Raw genomic sequence first — 14,634 nt, forward strand, 5'->3', positions numbered from 1 at the left:
TGTGAGCAACAGCAGTCAAGTAAAGTAGACACTCCCCTTCACGCCCTCTCAGGAAGCCCTGAGTGGAGCTGCTTCTCACCTGGCCATCTGCTTGTAGGCTTCTTCTGCCACAGCAAAGATGTGGGGGTCCATGTCTCCCATATTTTGGCCACTGTAGGCATAGATGACATCCTGTCCGTAGATTGGCAGCTGTTCATAGGGATTGATGGCAACAAGCACAATTCCTGTGAACAGACAAGACGGCAGCCTAAAGTACCATTCTCCTGGAGTAAAGCTGAAGGGCGGGAGGGTGGAGTCTAACCACTCAGTTACATAAAGAATTATCTTGGTGCATCCATGCTAGGCTCTGGTGGTGGAAAGAGTGATTAGGACACCGCCCAGGCCTCAAGCTGCCCCCATGGGAACAGCACAGACACACTAACTCACAAGTACTCTGCAGCTGAGTTCATGAAACAGATGCAAAGCATTGTGGGACCAGAGAGAGGAGGTTTAACTTAAAACTCCACATAAGAATTAAAATCTGGGAAAGACATTTTTCCTTAATATTGTATGAACTATTTACACAAAAATATAAACTTGAGGACAGCACAACTGTCTAATATTGACTTCACCGGTGACTGTGCACACTGACTCGTTATCCAAGCTCTGTGTGCCTCTGTTGTCTTTGAGGATAACAGACCTACGATATCCTCAAGATGACAGCCACTGGACAGAATCAACCCCGGAGCAGTGGCCTGCACAGAAGCCTCAGTGGTTTCCTCTGCTAGATCATACCCCTCATCTCTGTACCAGTATCTCCCAATGTCTGCACTGCAGTGAATTCAAACATGCTGACCTAGCAAAGAGGAAATCCTGGTAGATTTTAAACCTCTTCTATGGATAGGCAAGTTGATAGCTGAGAATGTACAAAGGAAAAAAAGCAAATTCCATCTTCAAGACATGATAGCAATATGTCTATTTTCCCTCTTCCATGAGATTGCATCCCAGATATCCCAAGATCTGTGTACTAAGGCTCAAAAATAGATGTTTTCTAGTCATCTTGGCAAGAGGAGGAGGGGCATTGACAAGAAGAGAAATTTCTTTATGTCGTATTCCCTCCTGGTAGCTAAGAGAGACACATGTACCTCTTTCAATGGGAATTTGGGGGTTAGGGGAGTAAACCCCTGAGGAATCCCACTGAGGCCAGTCACGTGGAGAACACTCTGAGGAGCAGCCACACATCTTCTGGTTCTCAGAGGGTTCAACTAAACTCACATGACACTCAGCTGACATTTGTATCTCATGTCCTGAGGTCAGCTAATTCCCCAAAACACTACAGGCCCTTCCAGAGCAGAGAGGGACACTTCACAGTTACTGCAATCCTGGGTGGCACTGGCTCTGTTGACAGCTGATAGGACACTAGATCATCTGAACAACCTCTGGTCTACACAGAGACCAAGGCAACTCCAGGGGGATTCCCTGAGCTTGGAAAACTGGTGGTCATTTAGCCCCTTCTCCTAAAAAACACAGACTTTGCAACAGCTCTTTAGCAGAGAGAGGTTTTCTGGAGTTTCTGATAGTTGATATTTCTTCTAGTTGAGTGTGAGGGGTTTTTGGAAGCCATTCCCTCTCAGCACTAAAACCTAGCAAAACAGCGCAGTGCAACCAGGATTGCCAGCTAAGTGTTCAACTTCAAAGGCCAAGTAGAATATAAAAGTGGAAGATTCCCCCAGGCCTGAGTCTTCACTGTGGTTACAGTGAAGCCAAAATCTGTAAGACAACACCCACCGTAAACGTCCCACCCATAGTCTCATTCCCACCAGACCCTTGTTGCTTGTCATAGACAACCGCTGGTACGTGCTTAACACACTACCAAATAATACTCAGGGAGGGAGGAAGGGAGGGAGGGAGGGAGGGAGGGAGGGAGGGAGGGAGGGAGGGAGGGAGAGAGACAGAGAGACAGAGAGACAGAGAGATGGAGATTCAGAGGAAATGAGCATATATTAATATCTGAGCATATATACACAGACACTTTAAAAAATTAACTTCAGGCCCTTATGCTTTAAGCATTTTTATTGATTTTGCACATTACTTGGGCAAAGTCTTCAAGCATCACACTTGCACCTGGGCAGTGAGAACAACAGCAAGGAAGACAGCCCTTTCAAGCAGAAGGGGCAAGCCAGATTCATGTGGTAGGCATGCATGCTTCCGTGATAGGGCATGCTTCCTAGCTGGGGTGCCATGGAAGGCTTGCTCTTCTACCAACTGCAAGCAAGACCTAAACCAACTTCCCCAGCAGCTGGCGCCATTCTTCCCTGGTGCTGCTACTATTAACACCAGGCATCCCACTGACCACAGATCTCGGCCATATTGTATGCAAAGTTCATGTGCATGATAGCAGAGTCATGATTCTTAATGTTTGAGTTTCATAAGTGCAGTCTAAAGGTGACCAACACACACACACACACACACACACACACACACACACGGGGAAGGGGGGCTCAGCAGGTGCCTCCACTTACCACAGTAAGTGTAGATGTGGTTGGATTCCAGGAAACGGACTTTTAAGTTATGCAGCACTGCAGGCTCATGGAGGTGGCTTAGTGCAGTAAGGTCGTTTTCTCCTACTAAGATATCTGGATTCCGCAAGAAGGGCACCTGGCTACTTTGGATATCGATTGGGTATTCCAGAATCTAGTAACAAGCAAGCAGTAGACACAAAAAAAGCACAATTGTGAAGCATTTAGCCATATTTGCTGTCTTATCTCTTTGGCTGGGATCACTATCCTAACAAAAATCCTAAGACATAAACGTAAGCAACGTTCTAGAGAAAGGCAAGATGAAAGCAATACTTATGATTCCCATCGACACCAAGCCATGTGGAACTTTGATTACACATTACCAGCATATCAGACACGAAAGACTCATGCCAGAACCAAGGAAGCACAGCCAGATTTAAGGGTGGTTGGCTGTGTAATAAAGATGACTCTGGGCGTTACATTTCAGTCAGCATGGGAGGGCTCTCCCACTAACAGACCTTCCCAGACTGCCCTCTCTACTACAGCTGTCTCTTTTCTACTTCTGTCTTTTTCTTATTTTTTAATTAAAATTTTAATTAAAAATTATAATATTTTGATCACATTTTTGCCCTTCCCCAAATTCCCACCAGAACCTGCCCATCTCCATGCTCGTCCAGCTACATCATGCTCTCTCTTTAATTTCCTCAACAAACAACAATAAAACCAAATGAACAAAACCCCAATTAGATTAAAAAAATTCAAGGAAACAAAAACCCATTAAAAAAAAAATCTGCGGAGTCTGTTTTGTGTTGGCCAACTAGTTAGTAGGCATGGGGTAGGGATGAAACGCCCAGTGACATGCTACTGAAGCAAACTGAGTTTCCCTTTACCAGTGGGTTTCAAGTCTTGGTTGTTCTGCTGGGTCTTCTTTTTTCATTTATTTTTTCTTCTTGAGACAGGGTCTTTGCATGCTTTGACTGTCCTAGAATTCACTAAGTAGACTAGGTCGGCCTCCAACTCACAGAGATCCACCTGCTTCTGCCTCCCAGTACTTGAATTAAAGGCGTGACCCCCAACATCTGGCCTGTTAAAATTTTCCCCAAATTTATCAATACTGCTTTCTGTCTTTAAAAGCTCTGTAGCAAACTTTCTCCATACAGTAAATTACTCGACAGTTATCATGAAGAGGACACAGACAAAAATTCTAGAAGGTGGAACAAGGAACTGGGGACTGCAAAAGGCCGACCTCTAGCTCATGAAACTCTGGAGTTGGTAACTTTTAAGTTTTCTGAACAAAACACCCCAGGTCCTCAGCTTTCTAAGAGGAACAGCTGGTTTGGGCTGGGGATTTTAGAGGTTTTGGTCATGATTGTTTGGTTCCATTCCTTTATGGCTGACAGCAATGCAGAAACTTATGGCAGAGAAAGAATGGTAGAGCAGAATTGCTCAGCCCAGTGAAGCCAGGATAGAGAGATAAAGGAGAAGGGGGCCAGGATCTCAATGGTTCCCCTCAAGGGCATGTCCCCAGAAACTAACTTCCCTTGTAACAGGCCTTCCTAGAGTTTGCACCGATCCCAGCAGTGAGGGTCAGGCACCTTTGTGGTGCACCTGACTTTGTGATCTGCTGAGTTAGAGGTATCGAACGACTCTGCCAGACCTCCCTCCCAAAGTGCCCATCCCATCCTGCCCTTTGATTTTCAAACTGGAAAGCTTTAAACTCAGACCAGCGTCTTGACACCCCAGGACAGACACATGGGTTTTCCATCATTTCCAAGATGATTCTTCTTTCAGAAGACCTTACCAGGCAGGAAGAGACAATCACATATAAAATTTTGGGGAAAAAAAAATCCACAAATAAGCTAGTGGTATTGGTTACAGAAAATTGATAAGGAGTAAAATTCCAAGCACAGCAGAAGAGAGGTAAGAATTACAAACTCAGCACTCTAGGCCACAGACTCTTCAGTTTGAAGGTGTCCAGAGGGAGTGGGAGGGGAGGCCTAAGAGTAGGGATTTTTTTTTCCTACCATTGACAAGAACAACTTAAATTCAACATTACTATCAGAGTCCAACATTCACAGATAATCCTGGCCCTAAAGGGATTCACCCAGCATTTGTAACCCTACATCGTGACACACAGAGAATGGTCTGCCACATAGAACAAGCTTCATTGCTCTTCCATGCATTCCTACAGGGGTGAGGCCATGCATGCTTAAAGAAAGATGCTGCTTCCTTACACTGGCAGAGGGGTGGAGGGTGAATAGAGCTGCAAAAAGCTTTACTCTTTGTGTAGTTATTTAAATATTCAAAATAATGAAAGTGCTAGACAGATTTAAAGCACTCTCAGTAACTGTGCAGGATTGCATCCTTTCTCCTCAGTCCTGAACACTCTTGGTTAGGCTGAGATGTGACCATTGTGGGGAGAGCATGCCACTCTCTGCCTGTCTATCTGAAGCCTCCTGCTCGCAAGCGTGCACACGGGAAGCACTTGCTAAGGCTGTTTGGCACTTTATACTAAGTTGGAACACAACAAAGTAAAAAGTACACAAACAGAGAGTTATCAGCCAGCAGAGGGCAGGAGTGGAGCAGTTTACAAGGAGGGGGGGAGAGAGAGAGAGAGAGAGAGAGAGAGAGCACACTTGACCTGCCTTAAGCTCTACTCTGGTCAAAGCATACAGAGGCCGCCCTCATCAATCCAAGGCTAGCATCCTCAAAATGCCCAGCACGGTCTAAAGGCAGAGAACGAGGCTAAGTGTGAGCACACATGTAGCTTACACTCATCTTGTCTCTAGGAAGACAAAAGACAGATGACACTATCCTTTTCTCTAGAGAAGTCACCATCTTCTCACTGGCTGCAAGACAGGACGTTAGGCTAGGTGACCTAAGCCGGTGGGAAAGGCACTAAAGCTGCACGATGCTACTGGTATGAAGTACCGTGTGCAACCTGACAGAAGGTGGCAGCGTGGAAGGTGGTAAGGACTGTAAATGTGTCCAGGCCGAGGTATCTCCAGTTTTGCTGTATGGAAAGGGGGCATGGTGACAGCTGCACCAATGTCAGTGCCACTGAATTGTTCACTTAAGGATGGGTCACATGGCTACACACTCTCATTACACGTTTTACCAAAAGAAAAAAATGAGCCAAATGGGAAGGGCATCTTAGAGGAATGGTGAGAATTCTGGATACCTTATCAGAGGGAGCCCTTGGCAGCAAAGTGCACAGTTCTGTTACGAGCCCAAGGTTGGAATGCAGCTTTTTTTTTTTAGCAGAAAATCTGACCTGCCTACTTTCTCTTTGCTTCTGCACTAAAATCAACAGTGATTTACTCTGCAGGCTGGGAGGTCTACCAGTGTGACCACAGGATGGCTTCAGCCTCACAGGAAATGTTCTTTGGGCATTCAGCATCCAGTCATACAGGGTCTCTGCTCCTGTCTCAAGTATACAGTGCCCAGTTACTCTCAGGGCTAGCTTTACACCAGCATAACCCATGGCAAACAGAGAGAGACTCAGCTGCTCAGAGGCTCTGCCGATCTTCAGCCCCAGGCTTTCTTCCAGTTCCTGAGTGACCAGTCCTATAGCCAGAGAGGAAGAGATAGGCACGGACAGCTTCCAAGATTCATCATGCAGGAACACAAGCATCTGCTGTTTTAGCAACATGACAGATCATTCCTCACTGCCTCCATACAGCTTTTTAAAACACCCACCCACTCGAAAAGGCCAACTGAAATGAAGTCTGATGGAGTAGAAGGCACTCCATTCGAGTGGGTGGACTAATTTCACTTTGTTTCGGGTGTAGAGTGGGAAGTTATTCAACATGGCAAACAAGACTCCATCTGCTGACGGTTTCATTTCTCCCCTCAAAACCAAGAGAGGATTAGACCAGCAAAGCTTGTTGGCTAGGAGGTAAAGGACACAACCAACCAACCAACTCAAATTCAGCTGCCCCAATGCTACACTCACAGTGACACGCTCCAAGTTCCTACAGAAAGAGTTGGTGGTTGGAGAATGTTCAATCAACAGGTTGTTCAACCAACCATTTGGAGTGGGAAGCAGAACAAAACGCTTTGAAGAATGAACAACAGCAGGCAGTTAATAATTCACAACTAAAGGACACAATAGACATTCCAAGCATTGGAGCTCACCCAACACAAACCTTCGATCTACTCTGTGCCTGCTCTGTGGTCCACCTGTCCATCTGTCTGTCTCAAAGTCAGTTCTTCATGTCATCCCTCTAGTTTGTTTACAGCCAGCCTCCCTGTGTACATCTTGTATGACATGGCTGCCTGTCACCCCTGCCTTATGCCACCTGGGTCTAGGTTCAATGGTTTAGCTTCTTTCCCTTGTCCACATGCAACACTGGGGTTTGGACACAAGTAGCACCTGCATAAACACTCCTTACTCTTAGCCTGAGCCCAGGCTCCTTCCACTGGCTCAACTGTCCCCCGTGCTGATACCTCATCTTAACGCATGTCCATCCTCTTCACTCCAGCTCCTGTCTCAGCTACCACCCGAGCCCCAGTTGCTAACCTACGTGGGCTCTTGTTTCTTATGTGACATCCATGGAGCAGGCTCATGGTTTCACACTTCCCTCTGCCATCAACAGTGACAAAGGAGCATTTGGAGTTCAGAAGCTCCACTGGGCAGACAAACCTAAGGCCACAATTCACTATCAGAGCCAACCGGGCACCCCCAAGGACCAGCACTTACTGTGTCATCTTCCAGTCTGAGCTGCAGGCTCTCATCTCCCTCTTTGTAGTCCTTGGTTAATTCAGCTGAGCGCCACACCTCATCTGGGTCAGGGATCCAGACCCTTGTGTACTGAAAGACGAGAAGGAAAGAGACTTAGATACAAACCCAAGGGTCCAAACTTCTAAGCATGTGTCAGTATCTATGAAAGGCTTGCTGGAAAAATATTTTACAGCATTGTGTATGTGCCACACTTCCTTTCAAAGATGTGAGATGAACTAATATTACAAATAATAAATATTTCATGGGATTAATTTAAAACAGCACCCTCTCAATCTTATGGGAATGTGACAGTGAAATTAAAATTCTGCCGGGGAGACAGCTTAGCATGAGCTTAGCTCTAACTGTGAGCATTTTATACCATCCTTTTAAGGACACAAAACAGCAGTCAGAAGGACAGGGCAGGCTATTATCAATGAAACAATACTGGCCAAATTCAGGAAGCAAGGCAATGCTTTGGCGTTCAGATCACTCTACTTTGATATTCTATGTTCAGTAGAAATGACCAAAAGTCAAAGGCTCCCTGTTAATGGTATGAATCTAAAATCTCTCCTGCATGTTCATGTTCTAAATGATTTTGTGTCCTGTTGCCACTAAATGTCGGAGGCCATGGACCCATTTAGGAGGCTAGGCCTGGGTGGAAGTATGACACTAGTGGACTAGCTGGGTGGAAGTATGACATTAGTGGACTCACTGGGTAGAAGTATGACACTAGTGGACTAGCTAGGAGTGGAGGGCTGTGAAGGTTACACCTGCCCCATTCCCTATTCTTATTGTGTGGTCCACCATGATGCCAACAGCCTCAGCCACACACTCCTGCTGCTGTGATCCCAGCTGTTCTGCCATGCCTCCCCTGCTGTGATGACTGAGCTCTCTAAAACAGGGAGCCAAAACAGATCTCTCCTTTCTCAAATTGCTTCTGTCAGGCTGGTCACAGCCACACAAGAGCAACCAACGCAAGCATCTTGAGTTGTCAGTCACCAACAGTTACTTGTGCATTCTTTAAGCCACAAACACTACAAAATTCTCAGTCTCTCCAGCACTGTCCTATAAAGTCATTCAATCTTGTCTAGTCCTGTCAGGGAAGAATATACCACTCCTGTTATATGGAATGACCTTCAGTAATTAGTCACCAGACTCTCAGCTCTGGTTACGTTACAATATACAGACAGCTTTGTAATCAACAAGTCTAGGTTAACCACAGAGCAAGTCCGTCAGGACTTGAGGTAACATGACACTTCCTAAGACGGGGCACAAGCATTTGGCACACAGAATGGCAGCATCCAGACCCTCTGCCATCAGTTCCAATCTCACACTTTACATAGATCCAGACAAACTGCTGAACTGTTGCTCAGTTAAGAGATTTCTACAGGTTCCGCTTGTTTTAAAAGCCATCTGTGTCCACCTGTGTATACACTACATGGCTATGTCACATAATGTTCTTTTTTTTTTTTTTTTTCAAGGTGAAACTCATGTCAATTTAATCCTGAAGACAGAAGTAGTCTTAGTGGAAGCAGCAAAAACTTGCAAAAGGAACCACCCAGTAAGGGCTATCGATATCTGCAGGCAGGGCCAGGGTCGTAAGAAAAACAAGAAGTGAGAGGAAGGGGTTTTGACTAGCATCCCCATTTCTTTTTTTTTTTCTTTTTTTTTTATTTCTTTTTTTTTTTTTTGAACATGAAATGCTTTTTTTTATAGCATGTTTTACAAGGGGAGGGGGTAAGAGGGTCCAGGTGGTGGAAAAGTACAAAATCTTCTTGGCCTGTGCCTTGAAACATGTCATGGTCTATATGCACATAATGTTCTTAATCAACCTAAATGGCCCTTTTGACCAAAGGCTGAACTGTGTCCCTGCGTCACAGTCAACTCACGGTCAGTCAGCTGCCGTGTACTATAATCATCTGACTTTCTTTGGGTCCTGCCTTTTTTTTCTTATGCCCATGATTTTCTCCTAGTGTGCACTACCCTTTTATAAAACCAATATTCCGACTGCTGCTCCATTAATTCACCACTGAGTAAGTGCTATGGTGACAGGATCAGAACATGAATAAGAAGAAAGTAAATGTCGGTGCAACCCTTGACATCCCAACCTAGGGTTGGCCACCAGTCATTTCTTTCTAACTTAAGAAACAGATCCGCAGAGTCATATTCTCTGAGCCTCTAGCCCCACCTTACCAGGTATTAGTAGCATAGCAGACTATAGGCTAGAGTACAGTACAGTTCAGGGTAGGGCAGTCAGAAGAGCACTGCACAGGATCAAGTTCCCTGAGGAAGCAGAGCCCCTCTGCCGCCAGTATCCCTTCTTCTCTCTAGTATTTTCATTTAGCTCCTTCACTGTCCTTGAAGCCCACAGTCTAGCCACCTGCAATAAGCTGTAAGGCGCTCTCTCTGAGTGTTCAGTCATTGGCCTTTCCTCAGACACACAGCAGTTCTCTCTGGTCACTGTGTTCCCTCTGGCAGTACACCCAAAACTTTTACTCAAAATTGACCTTATATTTTGCACAAGGCTTATAAAGATTGCACAGAATAAGTGATAACTGAGAAGAGTAGAGGCAGCCCAGAAGGGACTGAGTGGAGGTGATGAGCCACAGGGCCTGGCTTCAGCTCAGCAAGTACTCCTGTGCCCTCCGTGTGCATCCCTGTGCTCCCCACTGCCCCAGAACTGCAGAGAACTCGCTACACCTGGCTCTGTCTGCTCATTCCTACTCTGTGAGCTCATTCTTTCCACATCTCTGTCTCCTTCCCGAGCAGCAGGCTGGAAGTGCCCAGTGAGCAGAAAGATCACCTCTGTTTCCTAAGTGCTGGGGCATAGTGGGACCCTTGTGGCTCAATATTTGGCTCCTTTCTCCTCCATGTGAGGATCTGGTGTTATTGTCAACCAGAGCCACTCTAGAAATGCACGGCCTCAGCTTCCACTCAGACGCACTCATTCAAGACCTACCTAGCTAGGCACTAATGTCTGTCCGACAGCATGTACCCACACATCCTTGCTTCTACAAAGGCATCAGCAAATGAGAGCTATGGGCTGCATCTGGCACTTGGCCTGTTTATGTATGACCCATGAGTTAAGAATTACCTTTAACTCTCAACCAGAGGGTCAAAAGACTGATACTCAAATAACATGAAACATTTCATGAAAAGTTAATTTCGGAACACAGACATGGTTACTCATTTACGTGTTACTGTTTTCACTCGCCAGTGACTGAGCTGTTAAGAATCCTATGGCCCAATGCCTAAAGTATGTAATCTATGGCTTTGACAGAAAGGATTGTCAACGCTGTTCTGTACTTGTCATTTCCTTGAGTCAGTCCATCCTTCATATATGCACATGGTCAGAGCCCCAGTTCCAACACCTTCGCCCTGAAGGCTGTCATTGCTGTCCTCAGAGTCAGCCCTTGAGCTGCCACAGTAAATCTGTCTCTGATTGGCTTGCTTTCTGGCTTCACAGTCATTTCTTTCAAGTGAGTTTCATCTCATTATTGCAAGATCGTCTAGGTCCATTCCCGAGTGCCTCTGCATTTTTAGAAGCCAGCGTATCTAGTGGATGTGTTCATTGATAAGAAATGGAACATGCCTTACAGGGGAACCTGGTTTTACTTAAAGCATATTGTCCCGAGCACCATCACAATCAAGGATCGACATGGAAATCTATTCCCCGAGCTTCAGGAACCAATCTAGTAGGGCCTATTTGGTGATGAGACAACTCCCGAAGAGAGGACTAGTTACTCAGTCAATGCAGAAGAGGCAAGGAAGGGCAGAGAAGAGAAAGCCAGATGAGAGAGAAGAACTGGGCAGCCTCAGTCTTGGTGGGTTTTAGAAAGACATTGCATATTCAGATCTTATCAAACAAACGTCAGACTCAAATCCCGTAAACACTTGGCATCTAACCTGTGCAGCTCTGTGCCACATGCTGTCATAAAATCTCTCCGGTCTCTCTCTAATAACAACCTGTGTGGAAGCCCCAACATTACAGCAGTTCACTGCTCACCCAAAACAACACTTCTCCTCTGTTCTGCACGCAGGGTGATACATCTGCAGGCTGCCCTCCTCCTGCCTCCTGCCCATTACACTCATCCTCTGTGGCTTCCCCACTCGAAGCTCCTACAAATTACCAAACAGGGTCATTAAACCCAGAGCATGTGCAGCACACACAGCGGGCAATGTTCAAGGGTGATTTAATGATAATCCAACTTTGCGGTCTAGCTTTGCAAACAACCCCCACTTTCCCACATGACTTAAGATGATACATGGTCTCTGAAATGTGTACAAAGTATAATCAGCACAAAATAGACAGCAAAAAAGGTGCTACACAAGCTGAAAGGGAGAGACAAGTGCCACAGTAATTAGCAAAGACCTAAGAAGGGGGCACAGCCAGGTGTGATGGAGTGTCGGGAGGGAGGGGGATTTGAAGGCGACATTTCCTCTCATAGTGACACAAATGCTACACGGCTAGACAGAGTGAGCGCATTAGATGTGACTTAGAATTGCCTTCTGCCCATTTCCTCCCACTTAAAACAACGTGAATATAAAGCCTGGAGTAGTAACTGAAGAAACAAGGAAAGTACAAAGGGGCTGGGTGGAGAGCGGGGGAGGGGAGAACCGTGGGGAGGGGAGAGCCGTGGGGAGAGGCAGGGTACAGGTGATTTGAGTGGACGGTTTAAATGGAGAGATATAACACAGTAAGGATGTATGGAAAAGGTTATAAGGAAGCATACTATTATCTACCTACCTAAAATTACATGTAATATACATGTCCACGTATACACATATAGTGTAGATGGAATCTTCCCATTCCCAACAATGCTACCTCCGAGAGTCATGAGCTATTTAACAAAATCCCAACACCAAGCATGAGAACCCTCCTTTTGAGTTGTTAGTCAGGATTGTCTTTCAAGAGGCTTCCAAAATACTACGGGCTACAGCCCTTGGTTGCCCCCAGAGATGGAAGGTAAGTCCCTATCGCTGAAGACATCATGCACTTCAGATACAAGACCCAGAGGAGTAGAGCTGGAATTGGCCTAAAAGCCACCTCCCTGCGGGCTAGCTTTCATTGTAACAGAAGGAGCCATGTAATCTTCCAAGGGAAAGGAGAAATGGCCTTCCCCAGAGAAGAGTCCCACAATTGGCTATTTGATATTAAGTAGTCAGCCCTGAGACCATATACATGCAGGAGACATTATAGACTGAGCAGGTCTATATACATATACATACATATATGTATATGTGTAACAATGACTAAGATCATGAATTTGAATGTGGGGGCGGGTGCACAGGAGGGGTTAGAGGAAGAAGAGAGAAGGAGGAAATGATGTAAAATGCAAACCGCAATCCTCCTCTTCCCCTAAAGCACCCCCACTGCTGTACTACAGGGGTACAATCACTATCATGTATGCAAACCCTCTTGTCATACATTTTACTGATCAGCCTATAGGATAGCTATAACAACACATGTTTTCAGGAAACCCATCTGCTTTTTATGTGTATGGGTGTATGGCTACCTGAGTTTATATGTAGCAGGTATATGCAGACACCTGCACAAGTCAGAAGAGAGCCTCAGACCCCCTGGAGCTAGGGGTAGGTGCTGGGAATCAAATTTTTGCCCTGCACAAAAGCAGTAAGTCTTCATAGCTACTGATCCATCTTAGGAGCTAGATAGAAACAGTTCTGAATCGTGTGTGGGGAGGGTGTGGGGGTGAGGAATTGGTGGATGAAACCTAGTGTCTGGCATGTACATGCTACACAAAGAGCTTTACCACCGAGTCACATGCGGCCTTCTGACTTGTCTCTTAGTTTGCACACCTTCAAGGAATTCCTCTCAAATCTAACCTCTCTCTACTGGCTTTGCTGTATGGAAGACAGCAGACTGTCAAAGATAAGCTCACTCAAGTAACCTAACTGCAGAATTAGAGAACCTGTCCCTATTGTATTTTAACAATGCTTAGCTTCTTTATAAAAAGCAAATGAAATTGCAAGTCTGACCTAAGTAACAAATAAGAGGCGATTTGGGAAAGAGCCTGTATATTAACTAGGGATACCTACATCCAGTGTTAAACACTAGCACTGAGCTGCTCTCTGGGCCTTTGCTCCTTTCCTTTGTCCCCCAGACAGACTCACATGCCAGTAGAGAGTGGCTCCTTATGACAACAATGCTCAGCATTCTGGCTGCACAGTACAGTCACATGGAAAGCTTGCTAGTTCCCAAGCCAGACAACACCCTAGATGGCCTACATCAACCTCTGGGGTTGGACTCAGGCAGTGGTTTGGAAGCTTCCCAGCTGAATCCAGTGCATAAGTAACTTGTATCTGAGCAACCCCTCAGAGGGGCCTCAGCAACCCCCATGTGTCCAGAGGCATCCCTCTACCATACTTATCAAAAAGTTGCAAGTGAAGGTGCAAACACGTGTCTGCAAGAGCACACCATCTGTCCATGTATACATCTGCATGTGGTGTAGCACTGCGGTAGGTGTCTGGGCTCTACAAGATAGTTTAGTGGCCATGACCTACTGTCTTGAGTGGGCTGTTGAAGAGGGCAAGCATCAGCCTCCTCAGATGAACACCAGAGTGAATGTTGTATGGAAAGCAGGATCCTGGTAAGATTCTAGATAACAAGACCAATGGGGAAGATAAGTCCAGTACTTCCATTACCTTAGTGTCTCCAGGTCTCCGTTCTTAAGCAGCTATATACACTGTCTTGAGTTCAGTAAGTGGATCTAGCCCCTTTCATTCCAAAAACTAAGAGAAGTGATTCCTGGTGCTGGCTGATGGAAAAGAACTATTTGTAGATCTTTAAAATACAAGGGCACTAACAGCCATGCCCCACATTTGAATAATTAAATCTCTAGGGGGTAGATCCAGAACATTACGTTAGAACAACACAGTCCCAAACTAACTTTCCAAATGATGGATGAATGCACCTAATTACAATCGGTATTCAGTGAGCCTCAGAGCAGTAAGAACACCAGGCATTTGAAACCTTCTCCTCCTGGCATTATTAGTGCTACCTGATGCTAAGGTAACTGATGTCAAGTCCTTTAATCTTTTCAACTTAGTCTCAAATCCAAGTCAATGAGAGTGGGAGAATCACTCTGACTTTAAACAGAAGAATCCAGATCATTACACACAAGGTAGGTGCTGAGGGCTCAATGCGCAGGGGGTTTGCAAACCTGGAACAAAGATCCCAGCTCTGCCTCCAAGTCCTCCACTCTTTGACCCTCCTAGAGAAAGAAATACTCATCTTCCTGGGGAAGGATCCAAATCCTACTGGGTAGGTATCTTATATAAATAAGGTGTCATGTAATTATGTATGAAAAAAAAAGGTATGAAGGCATTAAGCCAAGCCCCCCCCACCGTGTGTGTGTGTGTGTGTGTGTGTGTGTGTGTGTGTGTGTGTGTGTG

The 14,634-nt window shown here is 45.6% G+C and overlaps 1 protein-coding gene across 1 annotated transcript in view; it reads right to left on the reverse strand.

The window, feature by feature from the left end:
* Positions 1 to 14,634, reverse strand: part of Myo5b (myosin VB) — a 302,464-nt gene that overhangs the window by 172,622 nt on the left and 115,208 nt on the right. Inside the window, exons 2-4 of the mRNA XM_028776757.1 lie at positions 7,201 to 7,311; positions 2,502 to 2,673; positions 80 to 224 (exon numbers count right to left, since the gene is read on the reverse strand). Of these exons, the coding sequence (XP_028632590.1) occupies positions 80 to 224; positions 2,502 to 2,673; positions 7,201 to 7,311 (428 nt within the window). The remainder of the gene's footprint in view (positions 1 to 79; positions 225 to 2,501; positions 2,674 to 7,200; positions 7,312 to 14,634) is intronic.

Source organism: Grammomys surdaster, unplaced genomic scaffold (genome assembly GCF_004785775.1).
Source record: "Grammomys surdaster isolate TR1022 unplaced genomic scaffold, NIH_TR_1.0 272, whole genome shotgun sequence".
Lineage (NCBI taxonomy): Eukaryota > Metazoa > Chordata > Mammalia > Rodentia > Muridae > Grammomys > Grammomys surdaster.